Source organism: Pygocentrus nattereri, chromosome 28, assembly GCF_015220715.1.
Source record: "Pygocentrus nattereri isolate fPygNat1 chromosome 28, fPygNat1.pri, whole genome shotgun sequence".
NCBI classification, from domain to species: domain Eukaryota; kingdom Metazoa; phylum Chordata; class Actinopteri; order Characiformes; family Serrasalmidae; genus Pygocentrus; species Pygocentrus nattereri.
Window position 1 is genome coordinate 26,329,122 of NC_051238.1, and position 18,745 is coordinate 26,347,866.

The following is an 18,745-nucleotide window of genomic DNA, read 5'->3' on the forward strand; positions in this document are numbered from 1 at the left end:
AACAAAGTGATAAAAAGAAAACTATAAATCGGATAACAGTATAGCTAAAATAAAACGCTCCGAACCTTTTCACTTACAAGAAGAGCTTTATCTGTCTAGAGAAAGTGTCTCTGCTAGTTACCAGCAGGTTAGAGAGAAACCGGTCCTGAGCTCAGATACTGATACACAGTCACTGATACAGAGAGAGAAGGAGCAGAGCTGAACACAGAACTCTGTGCCATTCAATACAATACAATAAACTACACTACAATAAACTACACCACAATAAACTACAATACAATAAACTACACTACAATAAACTACAATACAGTAAACTACACTACAATAAACTACACCACAATAAACTACACTACAATAACCTACACTACAATAAACTACACTACAATAAACTACAATACAGTAAACTACACTACACAGTGCAATACAATAAAATATAAGTGCAGCATATAACTCAGTTCTGTGTGAAGAGACGGTCTTCAGTCTGCGTTTGAAGACAGTGAGAGACTCTGCTGTTCGGACAGCCAGTGGGAGTTCATTCCTCCACCTGGACTCCAGTACAGAGAACAGTCTCCACGCTTGTCTTCCACGCGCCTTGAAGGATGGCGGGTCAAGTTGAGCTGTACTCGAAGCTCGAAGGGCTCGTGGTTCAGTTCCAGATTTCTCCATTGCCATCAAGTCGGTAGGGGCTGGTCCATTTCTGGCTTTGTAGGCCAGAATTAGGGTTTTAATCTGATGCAGCTACAGGAAGCCAGTGAAGGGAGTGCAGCAATGGGGTGACGTGGCTGAACTTGGACAGATTGAAGACGAGCCGAGCTGCTGCATCATGGAGCTGCAGAGGCTTGATGGTCTGCATGGCAAGACCAGCCAAGAGTGAGTTGCAGTAGTCAAGCCTTGAGATGACCAGAGACTGCGCGAGCACCTGGGCGGCCTCTCGGGTGAGGAAGCGTCGGAGATCATTTATGTGGTCAAAACCTGCAGAAGCCCTGACTTGTTTAGGAGAACCCCTGATAGTCAGGCCTCAGACTCTCTTTCAGCCTTAAGCTCCGCGTTTCAGCTCAGAGCGGCCGGCAGCAGCCTCGCACTATTTAAACGAAAAAAGGCTCAGCTGCCGTTATAACGACGTGTTATCAACCGTCTCCCCGCGCTGCGAGCTTCAGCCATTGAGCCTCCACTTAAAGGAAATCACTGAGTTATTACGCCTAACAGGTTCCCACTAGTTATTATTACTGCCACAGCTGCCCCGTACAGTCGTGCCGGTTGGGTGTTTGGCCGCGTTGTTTCCGTAGTGTAGTGGTTATCACGTTCGCCTCACACGCGAAAGGTCCCCGGTTCGAAACCGGGCGGAAACAACGTTTAGGCGCCTTCCGGTCTGAAGAGAAGGTTTTCACAAGAACTTCACCGCGCGCCGTCATCGTGACGACCAACCACGACTAATCTGTCCATCTATTTACTGTTTATTGTTTATTACTTTGGGAGTTGACAAGACTGACAAGACCCATGGAGCGTTTCTCATTTCAGTAGAAAACAGACTCAACAGGTCACACTGTAAACTTACTACAGTGAGTACCGAGGCCTAATAATGTCTGTGTGCTTTTATGTACCAAAAACATTTTTACAGGACCATTTCCATCCCCTCTCTATCCCTTAGAACTCAATGGGCTGTTTTTGTTACTGTGCCTTTAAGACTGATATATGCAAATCATCTCTGTTCTTATTGGTTGTCGTCTCAACTCCAGTGTGAACTAAACTGCTGTAGGCTGAATAGACAGGTATATGAAAATAGGTTAAATCTCATGAGATTACAAAAGCATTGAATTAAAAACAGGCTGGTTTTTGCAACCTAGTTTGCATATATGGAACGTATGGGCTGTAGAGTGAATGTTACATTGTGAAACCTTAACAGTGTTTACATTAAAACAATGAGTGCAGCTTGTTTTTCATGAGCCCTGTGTTATCTGATATGGGCCCTTTCGTATATCAATAATTTTACAATAATAACACAAGGCCAATAAAATAAGAGGAACACACTTTACTGGAAAACCTGGCTTTTTTCAAGGCTGCTGGTTACACATCAGCATTTACGAATGACAAATGAGATGGCGCTACTTTCTTGCCACAATATTACTCAAAAAGCATTCAGAGATGAATGTGCATTTTATGCATTTCTGAGTTTCCGGGTTTCTTTTAAGAGAGAGCTGCCAGCAAATGTCATTTATTTATTAAACCACAAAAAATTACTTGAGTAAAAGCAGTTTATTGAAATAACAAGTTGAGCAGGAGTAAATGTATTTTTATAATAAGCATCTCGCGCAGAAGCAGGAAGGGTGCAAGTCAAAAGACTGCCTTAGCACTGAGTAACTTAAAGAACTGTGGTGGAACATCTTAGTACACCCTGCATCTCCCATCGGAGGAACTGAAGTTTGTTAGGTGATATTTTTTCTTTATTGGTGAATTCTTGGTCTAAAATAAAATGGTAAACCTCACAATGATAGCGATATAGGTTTGACATGACCAGTCAATACAGCTTCAGTCACCAATATTATGTTACTAAGCTAAAAAAGAAAATAGTAAGTAGATGTTAGATTTCTAAAATATAACACTAACCGTTCATCACTTTCAAATACAGCTGAGTAGACGTAGCCATATCGTCTAAAAACAGTCAAATTCATCAAAATGTTAAGTCCATGCAACTGTGTAGATGTAACTAGCGTTCCAGAGTTTTAGTTTTCTTTGACTGAAGAACGTTTTCTAATGACTAAAATGAAGCAAGACAGAAGCTGCAAGTCACTGACATAGAAACACTGTGAAAAAGCTTAATTTAATGCTTCATATCGCATTGATGGCAGTCATCAAATGAGCTTAAACTGGCTCTAGCACTCAGGGAGATTGAAACATTGTCTAGACTCTTCTGTGTCTGAAGGTGGACACTTCTTAGTGGGGGTTCCTGAAAACATCTCAAGGTTCTTGTCGCTGTTGGAGAGAAACAGCAAGGGTAAAAATATTAGTCGATGTCAAAATAACAAAATAGATTAAGTGACCCTTATTAGTCCCACAACGGGGAAATTCCACCTCCGCATTTAACCCGTCCGTGCAGTGAACCACCACATACACACTAGTGAACACACACACAAGGGGGCAGTGAGCACGCTTGCCCGGAACGGTGGGCAGCCCAATCCACAGCGCACAACTGCCCCTAACAACTAACTGCCCCATAACGCTGAACAGAGCACTTCTATATCTATTGCTGGTTGTCTAAGCTGCTCTACCTTAGATCTCATGAGGTCACATGTGGATCTCACAACATTAGGGTTATCAAAGGTCAGTTAAAAGTAAAGTTAAAATGGTTTGAGCGAGACGAACAGGACAAAGTACTTTCAACAAAGCAGCACTGAGACAAAGAACCACTATAACAGTACTTTAGTTCATCAGCGCTTATTATAAACAGCTCACGAAGAAAAATCAAGAATCTGTCCTTCGAGGGGTCATCATATAAAACTGAACTTTACAATTCAAAATGAACAGTTCAGTCCCAGTTTATACAGCGCATAGATAGAAACTAAGCTGCAAAATTTACAAACATCTGACTATTCAGCGTATAGCAGTTAAGCTTCGCCCATTCAGGCCGAAGTTATAGAGGATATTTCAATACTGGGGAGTCAATACAGGGCAGCCAATCAGAACAGAAGTCATTTACATATAGTGCTCTTAAAGGCACGGTAGCTAAAACTGAACTAAACTAAAGCTCAAATTGAAGAGAGGTGGGACAACGGTCTACCTCAGAGAAAACGAGAAGATACTAGAATAAAGATAAAAAAAAAATGTACCTGTATTTTGAGATGTCTGGAATGCACTCCTTCTTTCTCCTCTGAATAGAATTCTTTCCACAGTCCGGTTTACACAAACTCCAGCTACTCCATTCTGACCAGTACACATTTACTTAAACAAAATGTTTGAAGATAGTGAGTAAAAATGGACTTGCAGTAACAAATGAATAACTAGATAAACAATAATGCAGTGAGTGTTCATTAAAAGGGGAGTTTACTGGTTATATTGTTAATTCTGACATATATCAGAATGGTTTGAGCTATTATAATTGCTAACAATAACAATCATCATCATCATCATCACTGTCGTCATCATAGGCGCTTGAACAATGGAGCAAGTGTAGCAGATACACCCCAACGTTTATTAGAGGGGTTGAAAATGAGACTTCCTGTGGAAATAACTGTGTGAGCACAAGTTTATGGGTTTAATTTGTAAGTTTATACTTTATGTAATTTTATCATCCTTCTGTAAAACAAAACTGCCATGTGAGCCTCACATGTTGCTGGGATATTTAAGCAGAAACACGATACAGTTTTTTTAACTGGACACTTCCGTTGTATACAATGGTATAAATAATAAACATAGCACTGGTCATATTTTACCCCCATGTCATTAAACACACGCATGTATGCATGCACTAATGTTAATAGCTAACTAATACATTTTGCATCATGTGATGAGCCAGTTATTGATTTTAGCATCTCTGAGCTCTTTTGAGAGATGATCGGCATAATAATCTTCAGTTTTGGGCATATTTGCGAGTCGTAAGCTGAGCCACAGTGTTGTACTGGACTCCTGGATTGTGAAATGACCAGTGGACTGAAGTGGATTGAAACAACGAGAGAGAAGAAAATATGTTAAGACATCATGTAATTGATGTTATTTTTTTCATGAAACCATATTTTCAATGTATTAATAGAAGAATTACATAAACAAAACTGCTAACCAACAATGGCCCATGTGTACGTTACTTTATCTATTTTAATGAAATATGTCACTGAATAGATTTAGGACTTATTTATTTGTATTTAGTATTCAGCCATCACTACCTTTTCAAAGTATTACCCAGCTTTGTCAATGGCTCATATAATGTAAGGCTTAATCTGAGGGGTCAGACAGTTGGTTAACTTTGGATAATAACTAATAAATAATAACTTCAGCTTTGGGGGGATGCACTGCTCACACCACCTGACCCATGATAGGAGTTTCACAGTAATTTTTAGCGTTATTCCATATGTGTAATATTCTTACCTTGAGCACTTTAATTAGATTTAAGCAAAGACGCTGAACTATTAACCACCCTGTCACTGGAAATATTCACAATTATATTGCAGCAGTATAACAGTGTGCCTCATTAACTTCAGCTTTATACAAAACTCTACATTAATCTCATCTATGGGTATCATTAAATGCCCTACAACATTGTTGTATTTATGAATTCTATGCATTCTATGCACTCTATGCATTCTATGATAGAATACTTCTAAACAAAAGAAGATTCCCCTTGATCTATCCATTCAACTGAATAGTAGTCTTAGGACTGGTTTACCAAGACAGATCACTGATATCTCCAACACAGATCAGTAGCCTTCAGGCAGAGCCCTGAGATAGAGAGAAGTGCAATAACAAGGCTAGAAAGGCATTTTATCTACTTCAACAAATCAAGTGCCCTTAGAGCGATCTTCAGTTGGACCTTGCGACATAGCTGCTGACAGCATTACTAATCAGCAACAACAAAGAGTTCAAAAAATGGTCCTCTCTTGTCATTTTATCCTACTGTAGCTTACTTGTAGGCAGCTTCCTACATAAAACTATAGGTAGGATGGTTTGACGGCCTAAATTATCGGGTTTTGCTACCAGCAGATTCTGCATAATACACTTGAAGCACATCTGGATTAATATTAAACCCACAATGAAGTATTAGAAAAACAAATAAAGTTCTTATACACACTTAAAAAAGATGGTTCTCCGAGAACTCTTTACTAAAGAAAATGGTTCTATACAGAACCATGAACACTCAAAGAAACATTTGCATGATTAAAGGGTTCTTTGAACCAAGAAGGCGTTATTCAGATTGATGGAGAATGTGTTGTAGATGATTCTATATAGAGGCTTTTTGAAAAGGGTTCTATATAGCACCGAAAATGGTTCTACTACTGTAACAAGCGTGACATCCTAACTTTTTTAATTGTTGGTGCTACATAGAACCCTTTTCAAAAAGCTTCTATATAGAACCTTCTACATCACAATCTGCATCAAATGAAGAACGTTTTCACAATGCAAAGAACACCAAGGGTTCTTTGGATGTTCATGGTTCTATTTAGGACCATTTTATTAAAGAACCCTTAAGAAACCATCATTTTTAAGTGTGTAATATACTAATGATGTGGGCATCTGATGTAAAAGCTTCTTTCTAGGTTTAATGAAATAAATGAAATTACCCATCATTGCTCGATAGCAGTTCAACACAGAGTAACCTATTTAATCATATAATGGTAAAAAATTCAGTTTGGGGGCAAAATATTTGATTCTATTAACTATTTCCACTATGCAGCCTGCAGAAAAAGGCTAACTTGTGCTCCTGACTTGTGTCTGATAAATGAGATAAGTGAATCGAGATACTTACCCTCCTCGCAGTTGTCGATGTCATAGCAGGTTTTGTGTTCCACACCTTCCCCAGGACAGTACTCCCCACTGTATTGTCTGCCTAAACAATCTCGCTCTCTTCTCCGATGTCCCGGTCTGTTCTTACATGTAATTGATCTATCGTTGGGTGATTTACACGGAGTCCATTGACCCCACTCACTCCAATGACCATCAACTGAAAGAGGAGAAATGTTGCTGTTTTATATTTTCCATTATCCATGTCCAAAGATAACAGAAGGTGAAAGTATTTTATAACTGTTAGCTCATAGTTGCTATAAGGTAAAAATGAGAAACATCAAATCATAATTATGGTCTTTTACATATATTATTTTTCAACTAAAATAAAACAGTACAAACAGAAATGGGTCTTACATGGGCAGTATTTATTAGTATTGCAGAGTATGTTTCTGGTGTCCACCCCTTGGCACGGCTGGCCACCATATTTTGGTGCAGGATTGTCACATGTTCGTTGTTGCATATGCTGTCCCACTCCACATGTCACAGAGCATGGAGAGAGACCACCCCAGTTTCCCCAGTTTCCATTCACTGTTAAAAAACAAAACATGGAATCAGAATCAGAACAAGTTTCATTGGTTGTGTAACACACAGCTTACAAGGAGCCTGTTAAGCTCACATTGAGACAAACGTAGTGAAACGTTGGACCTCCTTTTGCTGCTAGAGAAGCCCCCACTCTTCTAGGAAGGCTTCCTAACAGATTATGGAAGATGGCTGCAGGGTTTCGCTTCCAATAAGAATATTAGTGAGGCCTAGCACAGATATAGGGCAATACAGCCTGAGTGATTGCCAACAATTCCAGTTTATCACAAAAAAGTTGGATGGTGTTCCGGTCAGGACTATTCCCAAACTGTCGGAAGCACACAGTTATCTAAAATGCCATTTCATGCTTGACTTGAAACTTCCCTTCACTTGAATTAAATTTTATACATATGGACAGTGAATAGTCTTCTGTATCCACCAAACTCAGTTTCACCATTCATCATATATCCAGATTTGGATATTTGATGAGCGGACGTTCTGAAAATGTGGCATCCTATGGCACTGGCACATTTAAAATCACTGAGGGCAGCGTTACAACCCATTCTGCTGCTAGTGCTTGTCTATACTTGATTTTATGCACCTGTTTGCAATGTACTTGTAAAAGAGTGATGACTACAATGTCTACTGTTTATTGTTTTATGGAGTGACATGGGTGAAATCCCCATACTCACAATAGAACAATAGTGTACAGATTTAAAAATATATTGTCACTTTCAGAACAAAAAAAACTCAATTTTTGCCATTTTTATTTAAGGCACCACTTGGACTCTACACTGTGTCACAAATAGAAATGGTCAAGACAAAATCTTGTTACTTAAACTTGTGTAAAAGTTAATAATGTTTTTAGCTTTTAAGTGGTTGGTTAGTGTAGTGGGTAACACCTCTGCCTTCTACGCTGTAGACTGGGGTTCAATCCCTGACCAGGGCAAACACCCTACACTAAACCAATAAGGGTCCTTGGGCAAGACTCCTAACACCACCTTGGCCTCCCTGTGTAAAATGATCAAATTGTAAGTCGCTCTGGATAAGAACGTCAGCCGAATGTAAAGCTGCTTTTTTGTTCGTTTTCAAGCGGATTTGGAAGTGTACTGTGATCTCTGTTTAAAAAGCATAACTAAGATTCAACAAATCAAAGACTGAACAGCAACAATATGTAGATTGCTGTAAGTGGATTATTTTAGGTGTAGTGAAACTGAACCCGACTATAAGTGAAACAAACTCCTGGCAATTGTGTTACCTTTACAGAAAGGTAATTCTGTACAGGGCTGGCTGTCCGTTTCGGAACCTGGGCAGTTGTTGCCACGTGGCACCACAGACGGTGGAGGGCTCGTACAGGTCCTACGGCGCTGCTGTTCAGGAGGTGGGAAGCCCTCGTTCTGACATGTTCCCATACAGGGACCCCAGCTGCCCCATAAAGACCAGCTGCCATGAGCTGGGGATGAAATCACAGAATCTGTTAAATGGCAGTGCTACAACAGTAATAAAGTGACTTCTCTATCTGCTGCATTTGAAGCTTATAGTCAATTTACTTGGACAGCAATTTTGCTGGTGCGAGTTTCCTTGTATTAAGAGAAAAAGAAGCAACGGCTCATTTGGCTTCTATACGTTGGTTTTGAGTCATTGGGTTTTCTGTTCTATTCTAAGTTCAGGAAACATACATGAATCATTGTTATTATTACACTACAGATGATGCAGATATAGACTGAGTTGAAAAATGCTGGAATATTCCTTTAATGTGCGGTGTTGTTGTATGACGCTGAATAAAAACCGTCACTGAGAAAAAGTCTGTGTACTTGGGCAGACAATCCCTGTGTCACAACGTGCAGTTTCTTCACTGTCACCAAGACAAGAGCCACCACATTTGGGAGCGGGTTCGGTGCACTTCCTGTTCCTCTTTTTGATTCCGCTTTCACATGTAACAGAACATGGAAACCATGAGCTCCACTCTGACCATCCTCCATTTTCTTAAAAAAAACACACACAGAAATTGAGAAACGGTCATTAGCAGCCTCATTTTGAAAGGTTATTAACTCCAGATGTAACAAAACACACATTTCACATCACTGGGAATGCACAGCTGGAATACTGCTGCTAGACTTCAACCAAAACGTTTTAGCTTCATTTTGCGTGACTCAACCTGTTCCATAGCCAGTTGCCTTTTACTTCCAATGTGATGTTTTATTTGACTGATTTTTTATTAAAAGTGTCTATATCAATTTTATTTCCTTCCCTGAGACCCTATTTCTAAAGTTTGTGTTGGGTTCATGTACCAAAAACAGTCATAATACATTTTTACATGATCATTTTTCAACCTATCCCCTAGAATTAAAACTCTCCTTTAACTCTCGATGGCATGAATTATTACGTAAACATAATAAATAAAGTTTTAATGTGTATATTATTTAAAATCGCTTACATAAAGAACAGATTTTGCCTAAATGTTGAACAGTTAGCCAACTTTGGGAACCTTCAGGTCATGACTTTCTCAGTATCAAGTGTCCATGGAAAAAGGAGTGCAAACAAGATTTCCTGACATGTGATGTCATCTAGTCTTTGTCCTTTTTAAAGTAAAAGACCTTTTTTTCCAAATTAAACAGTAAAACATGATTTTTATATCACTACCATTTAGCAATATTGAGATAAAGAAACTGTTGCCTAATGGCGACACCATGAAATAGAGGGTTAAGACTGATATATGTAAATAACCTCTATTGTCATTGCTGTCCTGTATTGTGTCCTCATACTAAAAGCATCCAGGCTTAAATATAATCCTTATAGCTTCAGTGTGAATGAGTGTGTAAACTGCTGTGTGCTGGATAAGAGAATATATGTAAATATGTTGTTTTTGGTGACATTATGAAAACAGTTCATTAAAATAGTTAGTTTTTCCATCCATATGTGGACTGGGGAGAGAATAGTATATTTTAACACTTGCTTAAATGCGGTATTAAACCCTTTTATTTGAAAAAGTGATGAGTGAAGTAGTTATTTATATTGCTATTCAGGTGCGACGTAGGGGACCTATTTTTTCATACTTTTTGATTTCGATGTGTCTCAGAAATGTCATAATATATCGTTACTAGAACAGTAGAAACAATGCCAATTTATGTCAGTGTGTCCTATATCTGTATTTTTCTAATACAAAATCAAACAATATTTGTGTCTCAGTTGTCTTTCAAGCATCATATCAGGAAAAATAAAAACTAATCATGTCACATTGTAACACCTCTAATAACTGTAAATAAAGTTTGTGTGGGTTCATGTTCTACTAAATACTGTGAAACTAATATGTAAGTTATGTAGTCATGAAAGTGATGGACTGAAATGTGGATCCACATATGGGAGCAGCTAAGTAGATAAAAATGTCTACTACGTCTTCCATATACATGCCCATTTCCTTACCTGGACAGCAAGCCCTGTCTACACATGGTTTAGTCTGGATGCTCCCTTTCCTGTAAGGATCGTAGCACCTGCCAATGCCATAGCAAGCACGTCGTCTCTGCTGCACTCCCTCCATACAACTCACTGAGCACTCGCTCCAAGGGGACCATTCAGACCATTGAGCGGTTCTGTAGAGAAACGTTTTCAAAGTGTTTTCAGAAAGTGATGTGCATATTTCTTGCTTGTGCTTTTTTATGAACCTAGTAGGTTAAGTAATGTGTGCAAACAACTAATATCACGAAACAACTCCATTAGTAGCACATTAGTAACCACAGCAACAACCTAGTAACGCACCAGCTACCAGCTAGCAACACCCTAACAACCATCTGTAATATCACAGCAACCACTAACAAAACCCTAGCAACCACCTGGAAAACTATATCATGGGCATGTGTATGATTTACAAAACTGAACATACACAATGTTTTGGTTTTCACAAGTGAGCAAGAAAGTTATAAATGTATTTCACTGCTTTTTTTTTATTGTAGCAGTTGTGCATGATTTCTGTTTGGACATGAAAAGCTGCATTTGTGCTATTTTATCTCCTCATGCCTGTTTTGTGTAGAAGTGTGAACTATTTTACCAGCAAGGGGTTCTCACCCATACCCTGACCCCTCATGGCTCACTAGCAGTTCAACACATTTCACATACAGAGCCAACAGTGTCCTAATTACTGATGGGCAGCCGGTGCTGAAACCTGGAACTTAAATGTTATGGGGAAAATATTTATATTGATTAAAATATCAGAGTCAGTTTTTATTCTGCTGACAGAATGGCCAGTAGGGGCCCGCAAAAAGAGGCTTCAATATTGTGAATGATTCTCACATATTTAGACAATTTCATGCATGCATTACTTAAAAACTGGGTAAGAATTATGTTCTGTTATGGACTCCACTTCCCAGAATGCTTCTGTCTGTCATGCGACTCCATCAGCTAATCATAAGCCACCCAGCAGATCCTTCTGAAAATGAATTACGACACCTGTGTTTCCTTGGCATATAAGCCTGTCTGTTTGCACCAGCTCTTGTATTGTGAAATATCGTTCCGATCTGTCCGTGCAAGCAGAGCTGTCCCTTTTATGACCTTGCTTGCGCTGTCACTCTTCAAAAACTTTTCTTTTGTTGAAGTTTTGCTTTAATTCTTTACGCTTAAATAATGTGACTTATTTCTAGAACATTGTGCTAAACGCTGACAATTACAACAGCATTAGTGGGACCCAATCTTGAGCAGAGGTTTATTTGTAAGAATATTTATCAGCCATAAAGGCAAAATTATATAAAGAGGCTCAAGATGTAGCTTGTGAATTAGGTCAGGACTTACCTACAGGACTTGCAAACTCCATTTTCCTGATAACCATACTTGGAGTTCAGACAGCAGTCGTCAATGGTCACTTCTCCCAAAATACCACTGCAGGTTCCATCAGTCAGAGAAAAGCCGGCATAGCACGGAACTTTTTGGGAGACTGAGGAACAACAAATAAGAAATGTCATCGAATGTGAGCTTACTATCTATCTATCTATCTATCTATCTATCTATCTATCTATCTATCTATCTATCTATCTATCTATCTATCTATCTATCTATCTATCTATCTATCTATCTATCTATCTATCTATCTATCTATCTATCTATCTATCTATCTATCTATCTAAAATAATGAACTGAAAAGTAGATTGGAAAACAATTAAACATGAGGTGTGGCCTGTGCAGACATTATGGCACATTTTATATTTCATGTTTTAGTTCTTTTCCAACTTGTATAACTAACCAAATAAACAGAAGCTCCCACTGGGTGTAGGATATCAGAAAATAAATACGAATATAACAGCAATACCAACCTGTTGGCTGAATATGAAGCACCAGGAGGAGTATCGTGCACAGCATGATCGTCTTCATTGTTGCCTACAAAGATCTGAAGTCCGGATATTTCAGCTCCTGTACAGTTACAAAAAAAAAAAAACAACAAAATGATCAAAATGATTGTAAAAGCACAAGGAGCAAGGTGTAAGATCAACCACGGACTCATTCATTCTGCATTTCACAAACTCCCCTTATTCCTTCTCTAACTTCAGGACTTGCCCTGATGTCTTCTGGTCTGAGGATGGTTTAACAGTAAAAGCTTTCCTTTCCCATGACCTTTGCCTTCAGAGGCTGAAAAGACCAATCAGAATGGGCAAAAAAACAACCAATTGAGCAATGCTACTATTCCTTATTTGGGGTGTGTTTTTGAGTAATCAAGATGTGTCAATTGAGCAGCAGTTTGCTGAAGTTTCACTTGCCTGTTTGTTTGACCATTGCATTGATGTTTTGTAGTAGCTCTGAGTAACTGTAACTGTAAAGGGAATACATTTTGATACGAAGTTGTAAAACATACTATTATTTATTTGTGATGTGTTTTTACCCATTCAAAACAAATTTAATTTTTCAAAACATATTTCAGACGTTCTCCGAAGTCTCCTGGTTTAGTAAATATAAAAAGTCAACACGAAAGCATTTCATTTTACCTTTAGCCGTTGCTTTAAACGATTTCTGTTGACTTTTCATACCACGGATTCCCGTAAGGTTCACAGTAGTGAACAGTGTTTGCACCTCTGATGTCAGCTTGCTGGATGTTTACCACAGTTTAACCAAACAGTTCAACCTGGAAGAGGCCTGTTTTAGAACCTTCTTCGTTTCTGTATAAACGCAACTGCAGAATGTTAAATTGTCTGCTGTGAAGCTGTAATATCATACGTGCACATTTTGATTGGTCATTCAAAGGTCAGCCTGAAACATTAATGAATGCATGTCTTGGCTCAAGTTCAGCTTTGAACCTGGATGGAGGAGGACACCGTAAACTAAAAGAGCAAATGAGGAGAGAACTGTTTTGTTTTTAGATGACTAACCTCATTTTTAGATGATGCCTCATGTTTTTACACTGAACACAAGGCCACACATTTAAATATGTAATTTCTCTGCACAATTTCTATTTAGTTTGCTGGAAAAAAAAAAAAACATAAAATATAAAATGTATCATATGTTTTGCACAGGTCATATTTTATGTTTAGATTTTTTTCAGCATGTTTTCCAACAGTAACTGCATATTAAAATGTGCAGGACTGTGTTCTCTGTAGAGGCTGTGTTTACTCACCCTCACTTAGAAATCAATAAAACAAGTCAACCTGGTCAAACTACACATTTTGTTGGTTTTCTAAGAGAAAGTAAGTTCACTCCATAGAGAACATGCTTTATTTATGTATGTAAAGCACAACTAGAAATTGTGCATTAAAATTTGGAGAAACATAGCCACATTTACCTGGATGTGTTATTGTCTCTTAAAAAAAAACAACAAAATGTAGTTTGGGTGTTCGGATTTTTGCATTCGACTGTAGCACTGACATTTCTTGCATGTGTAAAGCTCACTACCAGCAATGTGCATCATCAAAAACAGAAAAACACATTTTGGAACAAAACTAAATGTATATATCATTACAGTATCTAAGTTGTTGCTGCTGGTGAATCTTCTTAATCTAACCTGTTGGCAAGAAGACCTAAAAGTGAATATATCAAGGGAGGAAGTTGAGGCGGCGTGTAGATACGGCCCAGAAACATGCTTCAGTATACCAGTTCAGTATACCAGTTCAGTATACCAGTTCAGTATACCAGTTCAGTATACCAGTTCAGTATACCAGTTCAGTATACCAGTTAAAGACGTCAGTAAGTGCATTGATTTGAATGCAAGTTAGTAAGTTAGCACATCCTCTACTTGGAACACGCTTCAATATGACATTTTGCAGGACACATTTTATGTTTTATTTTGTCAAATTCAACAAATAAACAGTAATCGTGCATTCAAATGTGTAGAAGTGTGTTCTCAGAGAATGTGTTGATTTAGAAAATCAACCAAACATAATTTGACCTGGTGTACCTAAACCTTTGCATACAACTGAATATAATCGTCATACCCAATAAAACTTCATGCCCAACGTTTTAAAGTTTCCCCCACAAAATGCTGAAATTCCATTGTACCAGTTTTAGGCCCTGTTTATACTTAACATGAAAATGCATCCCATATCTGGATCTCGTCCTTATAAAGACAAGTGATGCTGTGATGGCAGATAATTTTGCCTGTTTCAAGCATATTTCCTAAACCAAGTAAAACTGCCTATGTAGCGAGACTTCTCTTAATAATTTAAGTTAATAAATTACTTTCTAAAAAGCAAAAATGCATAGAAATGTGTTAAAGGCCAATCTTATGGAAAACCAAAATTCTTCTGCTTTTTTAAAATTACAGCTGGTGTAATATGTATGTAAACATTAATGTTAAAGTTTAAAAACATTCCATTCACTCCGCAGTCCATAGAACAGCAGAATAAAGCATAATACCAGGCTTGATGGCACAATAGTGTTAATCTTAAAGCCAAAAACAAGCCCGGTAAATTATAAGGGATAAAGACAGGCTGGAAAACGGTCACGTAAAAAATAATTATTACTGTTTTTTACATAAACCCACAGATGCGTCATAAGTGAACCATGAGTGGAAAAATATAAGGTATCTTATAGCAGTCTCAAAGTGGGAAATGTTGGAAATATCAACTAGATTTAAGATTTCATTTGCCAGAATGTCACTTTTTGGAGTGTATATTTCCACCACATGTGATCCCAAAGTTCCAACTAATTTAAAAATGTGACTCCAGACATTCCCATTCCTGCCTTTTGCCTAGAGCCACTAAATCCGCCTCTAGCGGTTGGATCTGTATGTGGGGAGATGCTACTCTTTGATGCCCTTTTTACATCCCTGTTCCTCACCATGATGGGTCCACACCCAAGCAAACTGCAGCACAGTGTTTCAAAATAACAAACCTTTGCTTGCATTCAGTGCCTGAACTCTCCACCAAACCTTCCAAGACATGTCTAGAAGTAGTGTTTTCAGGGTTATAGCACCATCTACTGTTTGTACTTTGTTTTGACAGTAAGCCACAGGTTCCTGGAGGAGTTTTAGGGTGAATCATAAAAAGGCTCCCTATTCCCTAATAGTGCACTACATAGGTCACAAACGTGTGGCTTTTACAATCAAACAGCGCACTAAATGTCTGAGGGAAACTATTGCTGAATCCCAAATGTATCTCCGGGACATTTGATTACTATTTAGGTGTAGAAGCCATCATTTCATGACTATGCAGTGCACGATGTAGGGAGTAGGGAGCCATTTGAGATTCACCCTTTGTGCTTTCCCTCCTCTAATAGAACGAGTTTAACTCAGAAAGGGCTTGTTAATCAGTCAATCAGTCAAATAAGATGTGCCTAGAGTTAGGAAAGCACTGAAAGGTGGATAAACCTAAAATCGAACCACTGATCTAAGCTAATTTTTAAAAAATCACTTCTGCAACACTGAACACACACCACAAAGACGAACTTAGGAGCCTAATACTATTAAAGGAAGTTATGCCTAGTATGAGCAGAGCCTGAGGAGCAAGGGTTAAATTTAGAGCCGTGTTTTTTCAACTTAAATTCCAGAGGCCTTGTTTGGTTCAGTTTTTCCAGCTTTAACACTCCTGATTCAGGAGAAATGGATCTTAAAGGAAACAGAATCATCTTAAAGGAAACTGTACAGTTACATCAGCAACAAAAAGGGCTGCTAAAACCACATAGACACTCAGTAAAAATAGGTACACATTGTCTACCGAGAGCACACTTCTGCACGGTTTAATGCAGAATTACTGTTTATTTGCTGAATGTAACATATTGGGAAAAATAAAACATTGTTTATTTTATGTTTTACATTTTATGTTTTATATGTTACGTTTTAGTTTAGTGCAAAATGCTTTTATACCATTTTCCACAACATAATGGGGAAAAAATAGCATAAAAGCACTGAGCGCTAAACTCAAAGACGATGGCATGTTGAAGTTTCTTCTCTCGAGGTATAACTAGAAGTAGTTCTTTTAAAATGGGTGTTGAAGTTCTAATTATCACAGTACTGAACGACATGGATATCACATTAAATTCTTAATAGTAAAAAAGAATGTGTTACTTATTCACATTTAGTTCTTACACATATTAAACATTTTTGTCTGAAATGTAATAATTTCATGTGAATGTGTAATTTCCAATAATAAGAATTCCATTTGAATATGTCATAATTTGAATTTCATTCATTTAAATTTAGTTTTTCATGTGTGAGAACTGAAATATTACACGTTAAAATCAAATTCACACCAGTAGATTGTTCCTTCCAGTAAAGTGAACTGAGAAAAGCTGTTCTTACCACAGAGAACTGAATTATTACATACTTGAATAACATAATTCCTATTAGTAAAAAATAGAATTAAACACTTTAAATTAAAAATATTTTTACTAATACAAACAACTCTTTGTCCTTGTTCAAACAGAATGTCTGATATCAGAAAATGTAGAATAAATGGATTAAAAAGGTGTTTCTTTTGGCTTTATTCAGTTTCCTGAGAAATCTTACTTTGTGAAGTGCGTTTCTTCCACCGGAGGAGGTTTTCCATAATTATGGAAAACTTTTATTATTTAATATCTTTGAATAATGGCTTAGTGTTTCATAATAATGAAAAGGTTTCTTAGAATTGTGACTTACTATCTCATAATAATGAGAAAATGTTCTCATAATCATGAGAAAGTAAGTCAAATTCTGAGATACTAACTAATAATTCTGGCATTCTAAGTCACTGTTATGAGAAACTGAGTCATAATGATGAAATGCAAAGTCATACTTATGATAAATTACATAATAATTATGAGCAGTCTGAATTATGAGATGCCAAGTCATAACTAACTCATTATTATCAGACATTAAGCCATTTCCAGGTAGTAAGTTGTAATTATGGCATATTAAGCCATGATAATGAGATGCTAAGTCATAATTAGGAGATTAAATGTCATAATTATTATGAGATACTAAGCTGTAATTATGTGAAAGTAAGTTATAATTATGAGATACTAGTCATATTTACAATATGCTATGTCATAATTGTGAGGGACCAAGTCACAATTATGAAAAATTATCTCTTCGTTATTATTTAAACCAGCCATTAGGGGTGTACCTTGTGTACTTCTGCTGCCGGTCCCAAGCCCGGATAAATGGTGAGGGTTGAGTCAGGAAGGGCATCCGGCGTAAAACTTGTGCCAAAACTATCATGCGGATCACAAATATGATTGCCATACCGGATCGGTCGAGGCCCGGGTTAACAACGACCGCCTCCGGTGCTGTTGACCAGCAGGGAGCCGGTGGAAATTGGACTACTGTAGGTCGAAGACCATCAAAGAGGAGAGGAGGAAGGCGGGTTAGACGGCAGCGAGAGAGAAGGAAAGGCAGGAGTGTGGAGGTTAGAGTAGGGACTCTGAACATAGGGACAATGACTGGTAAAGGCAGAGAGCTTGCAGACATGATGGAGAGAAGGAAGGTAGATATTCTGTGTGTTCAGGAGTCCAGATGGAAAGGAAGCAAGGCCAGGAACATTGGAGGTGGATTCAAACTGTTCTATCATGGTGTAGAGAGGAGGAGAAATGGAGTAGGGATAATCCTAAAGGAACAGCTTAGGAAAAGTGTTCTGGATGTAAAGAGAGTGTCATGAGGCTGAAGCTGGAGGTTGATGGTGTGATTTTGAATGTTGTCAGTTCATATGCACCACAGGTTGGTTGTCAGTTAGAGGAGAAAGAGGAATTTTGGAGTAAGATGGATGAAGTGGTAGATGGTGTCCCTAGAGAGGAGAGATTGGTGATTGGTGCAGACTTCAATGGACATGATGGTGAAGGGAACAGAGGGGATGAAGAGGTGGTGGGTATGGTGTGAAAGACAGAAATGCGGAAGGTCAGATGGTTGTAGATTTTGCTAAGAGAATGGAAATGGCTGTGGTGAACACGTATTTTCAGAAGAGGGAAGAACACAGGGTGACATACAAGAGTGTCGAACACACCTGTAACACTTGCCTACGCACATCTTGACTACGTTATACTGTACTACCTGTACTGTATAATGACAAAGTTGAATTGAATTGATGTGCATGGGCAAGTGTTACAGGTGTGTTTGACACCTGAACCTACTGACTGCACACTCTGTCTGTCTTTTACTGTCTTTAGTCTTTGCCCTGTTTACTATGCATCTTTTATTACTGCACTGGAAAGGTCGCCCCATAGTGTTCGTTATACTGTACTACCCTGTATTGTATAGTGACAAAGTTGAATTGAATTGAAGTGCACGGGCAAGTGTTATAGGTGTTCTGGACGTATAGACAGTTAGTGCATAGTCAGATATTCAGTGTATCAGGTA

At 38.2% G+C, this 18,745-nt stretch overlaps 1 protein-coding gene and 1 non-coding gene across 3 annotated transcripts; one reads left to right on the forward strand and one right to left on the reverse strand.

Annotated features, from left to right (window-relative positions):
• The first annotated feature begins 1,276 nt into the window (after window positions 1-1,276).
• trnav-cac lies at window positions 1,277-1,349 on the forward strand. Its single transcript has one exon. It is a non-coding gene; the product is annotated as a tRNA-Val (tRNA).
• An 885-nt stretch (window positions 1,350-2,234) lies between these two features.
• LOC108442394 (properdin) lies at window positions 2,235-13,045 on the reverse strand. 2 transcript variants are annotated; one of them, XM_017722413.2, is made up of 10 exons: window positions 12,975-13,045; window positions 12,309-12,405; window positions 11,791-11,932; window positions 10,432-10,598; window positions 8,823-8,993; window positions 8,267-8,461; window positions 6,844-7,017; window positions 6,452-6,646; window positions 3,825-3,936; window positions 2,235-2,970 (listed from the first exon to the last, which is right to left on the reverse strand). In XM_017722413.2, the coding sequence occupies exons 2-10, from the start codon at window positions 12,364-12,366 to the stop codon at window positions 2,871-2,873; spliced, it is 1,314 nt and encodes a 437-aa protein (XP_017577902.1). In that variant the 5' UTR covers window positions 12,367-12,405; window positions 12,975-13,045; the 3' UTR covers window positions 2,235-2,870. The 2 variants fall into 2 exon arrangements, with proteins under 2 accessions (XP_017577902.1, XP_017577901.1); XM_017722412.1 differs by lacking the exon at window positions 12,975-13,045 and adding an exon at window positions 12,521-12,618.
• Between the last annotated feature and the right edge of the window lie 5,700 nt (window positions 13,046-18,745).